This window comes from Helianthus annuus, chromosome 16 (assembly GCF_002127325.2).
Source record: "Helianthus annuus cultivar XRQ/B chromosome 16, HanXRQr2.0-SUNRISE, whole genome shotgun sequence".
In the NCBI taxonomy this organism is placed as follows: domain Eukaryota; kingdom Viridiplantae; phylum Streptophyta; class Magnoliopsida; order Asterales; family Asteraceae; genus Helianthus; species Helianthus annuus.
In genome coordinates, this window is record NC_035448.2 from 147,842,170 (window position 1) to 147,849,231 (window position 7,062).

The following is a 7,062-nucleotide window of genomic DNA, read 5'->3' on the forward strand; positions in this document are numbered from 1 at the left end:
GGGGGGGGGGTTCAAAATCCAATATTTTACACTACAAAGAAACCGAAATTTTCAATAAAACTAACATTACGAAGTGAATATATGGAGGGGACCATGAAAAGCTCCACCAATAGGGATGGTGGTGGGTTTTAATTAGGTTGTTGATGTGGGGTGGGTGGTGGCAGTAGTGACAGGTAGTAATGGTGGTGGGTTGGATGCAGGTGGTGGTGGTGATAGAGAGAGAGGGGTGTGGGTGGGTGGGGGGGGGGGTTGTGTGTGAGCAGTAGAGTTTAGAGAGAGATTGTTGTTAGAGAGAGAAAATGGTGGAATTTTGGTCAAATAGGGTTATAAAGAGGGTTTTGAGTCAATGATATGTGAATGGACCAATTTACCCTTGGTTAAATTGAGGATAAATGACTTTATTAAGTGGGTTTGCGTTAAATGATACAACATGTTAATAAATCCAAGAATTTGAATATAAAACTATAATTGTTTTTTCAAGGGCACGTTTCGTAATTTAGGTAATACATAAACGACACAAAGTGTAATTTACTTTTGGTTGTTGATCTTTTAACGTCTAAATATTTGAGTCCTACAGATCTGCTATCACTCATTTTTTGTTGCCTAACGTGGAATCATTATATAAAAACAAAACTTAATGATCTACTATCACACATGTTTTGTTGCCTAGCACTAAATCATTATATAAAAACAAAACACATGTATATTGGTACTTTATATGTTCATTTGACATGATGATGCACACACATTATTATACATCAAACATAAGAACTAAAACGTAAGATTTTTGTCAACATCCAAATTGATGACGAAAATGCGTTTTAGAAAGTTTTGGGGTTGAAATGAAATGTTCAGAAACTATAAACTTTGGCCAAATATAAACTATAAAACTCGAAATGCATTTTGAATAAAGTTTTTAAGTCCAATGGATCACCCCGGATTTGGGCCTTTGAACGTATTATATCCACTAAGTTTAGGAGTGTAAGCCCACAATACTCAAGTCTAGTTCTGAACATCTTTGGACTATGGTCCACTCAGTGCTAAGCCTACTAGCGTATAACCTACATGTAGCCCACATTTATGGGCTCATCCAATTTGGCCCAAATAATGTCCATCTTTTGAATATCTCATTTAAACTAGATGTGTAATTTGACTTTTTTTTTTAACATGTTATTTTTAACTGGCCAGGTTAAATATTTTAACTGGTTCGGTTAATTAATCGGTTTGGTTAATTAATCAGTTCGGTTAATTAACCGGTTATTTTCGGTTAATAACCAGTCTATCAGTTAAAAAACCGGTTAATAACCGGTTACTATACGTTACTAACCTACGGTTAAAAATAACCACTAACCGGTTATTAAATCGTTACAGTTTTGGTTAATAATAACGGGTTACCGTGTTATTTTGTGCACCACTAATTTAAACCAATATCACATATATTCAACAATCAACATACATACTTCAACTAACCGAATATTCAACATTAAGTGAAAAAACAACTACATATGTCACAATATAACTTTTGTTTTAGGCTTTATTGTGTTCCATTGCAAATCTTGTCCATAAGCTTTACAAATGAACCATCTTACAAATCTTAATGTAAAATTGTATTCCTTGTGTATAAAAATAAATCGTCTATGGTGCAAATTTACCGATTTATCAGTTGAGGAATGATGCGTACATGAGTTGGTTCCATGTATCGGGTAACCCAGGAACACACCAATGGCTACAATCGACGCCTGTGTCACCATAAGTTGACGGATGTGCATCCTTTCTTAATTGAGAGAGCGTGGTAACATCAAGCAACGTGACTGGTTTCTTTATGCTACTTAAAACTTTGTTTAAAACCACTTGAGCTTCGGGTAAACCCGTTGGGTATGATGATCCTTCTACCGGTTGTAATTCTCCATAACAGTTTCTTGATGATGATCCCCATTCCTTTCCCCTGGTTTAGTTCATTAAACGTTCGATTAACAACTAAAACATTTATAAACATTAACATGAGATGTACTTACATGTAATGTGTAGGCGATATCCCTTGGAAAAACACTTTGGTCTTCGATGGGTTCACGTTAAGGTCGACCCATTTGCCCCATGTGGACATACCCTTGTAGTATGCCGCTAGGCGGTCCATATCTTTTGAGATAGTCGACCCGTCTTGTATGTAATCAAATCTGTTACATTATTTAAACACTATGTTTAATATCATAGATAGAACCAACTACACAATATATCTGAATAATAAGATAGGAACCATACGGTTGCATATTGCCAGTGTGAGTCCACCAATGCCACGAGTTGAACACGAGCACATCCATATCCTTCCATGTATCACCTCCATTTATCGAATCCAAACGCAAAACCCGTCCTATGCTTTGTTTAACTATGTCCACCAAATATGGAGTGCGGTATAGGTATATCGTTGCATTGTAATCCTAAGCATTATAAAACTTTGATAAACTATCAAAATACATAAATAATAATCATATGTAACAAAAGTGTTTTAAAGTTTTGAGGGGATTTGTTTTTACGTTTGTATTAATGTTTAGAAGTAGTTTTTACAATGTTTTGAGGTTGGTCACATGTCATGTTTTCAGCTACTAAAATCCAAATGTACTGTGAATGGAATCACTTTTTGTCACACTATCTTATCATTTTCCACATTGGGAACATGCTCGTGAAACTTTATTTTTAGTTGATAATTTCTGTCAAACTATCACATTCAGGATCTCCAATAGCAACAAAAAGATTCACGGGGTGAGCTAACACGTTCAGGAATCAGGTCCTCAAACTTGAATTTTTTTAAGGAATTATAATAAATCTTAAAATTTGATTTATATAGTATTAATTAAACTATTATATAAAGAAATACGAAATTTAAAATTATAAAAATTAATACCATGATTCATATATAAAATACTATTCGGTTACTTTGTTTTGTTTTTCTATAGCAATTACAAACCTGATCACTTTTTTGTACACTTAAGCAAATTATTCGGTCCAAAAGGGTTAATTTGATCTATTGCGAGTAAAAAGTTTACTTTTATGACCTTCTACTTAATATAAGACTTTAATCACTTACTGAAAAAGAAAATTAAAATAGATCTTCATAATTAAAGTTTTAAAAAACTATACACTAAAAGTTTAAGACACATGATTTATTTAATAATAATATTTTTCATGTCGTCCTCCTATAAGACTATACGGAGTGGAAGGACAAAAAAAGGGGCGTGAAGCGCCATGTGCAGCCACGCTAGCACCCATAAAAAAGTGGTGTGGTGCAAAAGACGACGGAGTAGGACGGGGCGTGAAAGGGTGGCGTTGCGTGATACGTGGCATACACTTTAATATTTATTTTATATTAAAAAAATCAAATAAAAACCCACTACCCAATCAAAATAACTCACCTCATCACCATCTGCTTCGCTATGCCGGTGAAGAATCCAATGTCTAAAACACCACGCCATCAACCACGCCAAGCACGGGCCGATGTGCAGGCGTGGTTAAGGCCTCTACGCCGGAAACCACGCTCCACTCCGTATGGTTTAAGATGGTGTAAGTCTATGGCGCAGATGACTTTTTTAATGAGAATAAGTGAGACCATTAATAGCCTAACATTTTTATAATTGTTGTTAATTTAAGATTTAAATTTGAAATAATTCTTTTATAAAGACCTAATTTATACCAATGAGTTAGTGGTTTATTGGCAAAGGCAAAACGTTTAATGTTTTGTATTCAAATCCCACAAACAGAAAAGAATAAAAGAAGTTTGTTGTTAAAAAAAGACCTAATTTATAAATACTTCATATAAAGACCTTTTTTTAAATTCTTCAAAAAAGTTAAAGCGGCTAATAGCCCAGTTATAACATTATATTCATCTAAGAGCATCCGCAGTGGGGCGCCATATCATGTCAAAAGTGGGTATAGCACCCCCATAGCACCGCCAACACCACTACGGCGGGCGCTATGGGGGAGAAAGTTGGAGGTCGCGCGATGCATTTCACAGCGTGATGAATCTTTCCCCTCTCACACACATATACATACATATATATATAAAGCCCATACATATATAACCCCACTACACACTCAAGTTATATAAAGCCCCTCTTTTACACAATCCGCCACTTGTCGTATAACGTCCCAGGGGCTTTATGACTACACATGGCCTAATATTAATATTTTTTTTATTATTATAACTTTAAAAACCTATTTTTAAAGAATTGCTTCAACTTTAAGTTTTAAACATCAATTGTTAAAAGTTTTATGCGGACGACATGAAAGAGACGTGTCAACTCAACTAAAAAACGAACAAAGATGCACCATTTTCAAATTTGTCTATATAGTTGACCCACCGGAACCACCACGGACCACTCCTCCAACCTCCCACACCTTTTGCACCCGATGGTGGGGCTTACGGGCCCGCCGGAGCCATGGGGTCTGATCAGTTGTTGGTTCAGTACTACAACTTGAGTATAGTTTAATATAAAAACTGTGTGCTAATTTTCATTATTATGAATTTTATTAACTTATTTAACCTTTAACAGGTCATGTTATCTTTAAAAATAAAAATAAAATATTAAATAATAATCAGATTAATAATTGGATAGATTAGGTATATTTAATATACAGACATGAGACAAAAGTAGAAAAATAAAAGCATATAAAAATTCCCTAAAAAGAATATATAAAATTAAAGAAAGAAAAAAAAAAACCTGAAAAGCGAGGGAAGTAAGAATGTCTCTATGCAGGAAAGTGGTTTTGGCATCGGGCACCGACGCATGTAGCAAACAAGCCAACGATTCCCACTGATTCAGACTCAGTGAGTCACCCACAAACATAACCTTTTTTCCTCTCCATTTGTTCAACAAATCTAGCCCATCAAACCTGCATCCATCATCATCCATCATTACTAAATTAAAATTTTATAATTTTGTTTTTTAATATGTTCCTTCGAGGGTCGACTCGTGATGTAATAGTTACACCGAGGTTTTTTTTAACAGCAAACAAGATATCATTTATCATCAATGTGTGTACAAATGTTTAGGACAAGAAAGACACAAGACCGAAACATTACATGTTATCACCCAAAAACATCGCCAAAAACTATACTCACACCAACCAACTCACCGTTGTTAAAACTTACACCGAGTCATTATTTAAAAAATTTTCAGTGAATCAGTGTCACTTAAATGCTCAATATGAGAATAATCCGTAAATAAGGATTTGATACTATAAATAACACACACACGAAAAGGATTCTTTTATGTGTTAGGAAGATAATAATGTAACATATACGTAAAGATGTCTTGATAAGTTTGTCTAGTGGTTAGTCATTTGGTTTTTTACTTGAGGTCCCAAGTTCAACTCCCATTAGCATCACTTTGAAAGACATTGGTGGTGACAATGAAGTTTAGAACTGTGTCTCTCTGGAGGTCGCCAGTGCGAAACTGAGCCGAACCAGGTTTTACCGCAGTGAGCCTTCCGGCAACGGGTTTCCCCGGAACTGGTGGCTTGGTGGCTCGAGTATGCATCCAACTGGTGGCTTGTTGGCTCGATTGACGGCATCCGAGAATACTTATCCGGTAATTTAGTTGGCCGTTAAAACAAAACATATATGTAAAGATTCTTTAAATATGATGACAAATCTATAGACATTATTTGATTGGAGGTAGCAATTATTTTGCCTTTCGAAACAAGTGAACATAAAAAGGAACTATATTTATTGCAAAAGTGTCACTTCTTATAATTCTTTTGCTTTTAATGTGCAATAAATATGGATAAGGGTACTTGTGTAAATCAATTCCAGTTTAGACCCGAAAACAGTTGTCATGACTCATGAACTCTAGGCTCGAACCCTCACCTCTTGTGTCAATCAACAGAAGAGGACATATTGGTCATTTGAGAAGGGACCCAAGGGCTCACGAGTTTGGTTTTTTCAGAGGTTACAACTTACAACCTACAAAACTTCTTGACCACTTGACCAAAACACACTTGAGTTCTTTTTGAAAAGTAACATGTTTATTCCAAGTCTTGGTTAACGAAAACCCATGTATTCAGGTCCATGGTTTGTCATTTTTTGGTAACTACGAAAACCAGAAAACTCACAGAACCCGTCAATACTCTAAATACCAACAGGATCAGATAAACCGCAATTTATGCTGGGAGGTGACATTCAAAAAGTATACGGCAGAAAAGAAATCAGTGGAAGCAAGATTCGAACCGAACCTCGGATGAATGACATCTTACCATTGTGTGTGTGTGTGTGAGAGAGAGAGAGAGAGGGAGAGAGAGAATGCACCTTGGGAGGTTACAAGTATCAGGCTTCCAAGCATACTTAAGATACTGAGTGTCAGAGCGACCATGTTTAAGACAATCAAACTCAGAATCAATGAAGGGACAGCTTGAAGCAGCATAAAGTGGATATGAAGTGTCTACAACCCATCTTCCTTTATACAAATCACACCCCAACAAACCTCTACCTCTTCCTATTCCTCTTCCTCTTCCTCTACCTCTTGCCCCCACCCCCCTTCCCACTTTTCTTCCCCTCAATGAACTACTTACACTAGAGTTACTACTACTACTAATGATCTTGCTATATGTTGATAATGACTGTACTTCTGTTTTAGCCAAAGTAACAACCACCAACAATAGCACTTGAGCAAGAAGAAGAAAGATCTTACTTCTATACCCAAAACCCATATCTTTTTTGGATTTTGGTGAGGAGAAACTGTGTGTAGAAAAGCTGTCTTTATGCTCTTTGGTCTCTCATGCCATCACCCATCATTCATTTTATATATGAAAAAAAAAAACAGTTTTAAAAATTGCCACAAAAGAGTTTTGTTTAGAAATACATTTAGAGCTGTATTTGTATTACTTTATGTAACGAATGAGTTAATAACTAATATTTAAAAACATGCGTTTTGATGGTCCTACTGTTTGACTACATGGTATAATTTAACTGAAACATTATTCTAAGTTTAATTACTTAATTAAAGTTCACGATTTTTGTTAATTTATGCTTAATCTAATACTGTGTATAAATACATTGTATGCATAATTATA

The 7,062-nt window shown here is 35.4% G+C and overlaps 1 protein-coding gene across 2 annotated transcripts; it reads right to left on the reverse strand.

The window, feature by feature from the left end:
• Positions 1-1,457: 1,457 nt before the first annotated feature.
• Positions 1,458-6,811, reverse strand: LOC110912515 (protein trichome birefringence-like 38). 2 transcript variants are annotated; one of them, XM_022157253.2, is made up of 5 exons: positions 6,299-6,811; positions 4,713-4,884; positions 2,260-2,435; positions 2,016-2,174; positions 1,458-1,945 (listed from the first exon to the last, which is right to left on the reverse strand). In XM_022157253.2, the coding sequence occupies exons 1-5, from the start codon at positions 6,697-6,699 to the stop codon at positions 1,660-1,662; spliced, it is 1,194 nt and encodes a 397-aa protein (XP_022012945.1). In that variant the 5' UTR covers positions 6,700-6,811; the 3' UTR covers positions 1,458-1,659. The 2 variants fall into 2 exon arrangements, with proteins under 2 accessions (XP_022012945.1, XP_035841187.1); XM_035985294.1 differs by lacking the exons at positions 4,713-4,884; positions 6,299-6,811 and adding an exon at positions 3,408-4,599.
• Between the last annotated feature and the right edge of the window lie 251 nt (positions 6,812-7,062).

What these genes read in the sequence shown, in the direction of transcription:
- LOC110912515 (XM_022157253.2), bottom strand. Translation starts at nt 6,699, where the DNA reads ATGGGTTTTGGGTATAGAAGTAAGATCTTTCTTCTTCTTGCTCAAGTG. An exon ending in GATACTTGTAACCTCCCAAG is followed by an intron (nt 4,885 to 6,298) that starts GTGCATTCTCTC and finishes TGATGGATGCAG; the next exon opens with GTTTGATGGGCTAGATTTGT. An exon ending in TTACTTCCCTCGCTTTTCAG is followed by an intron (nt 2,436 to 4,712) that starts GTTTTTTTTTTT and finishes TATAATGCTTAG; the next exon opens with GATTACAATGCAACGATATA.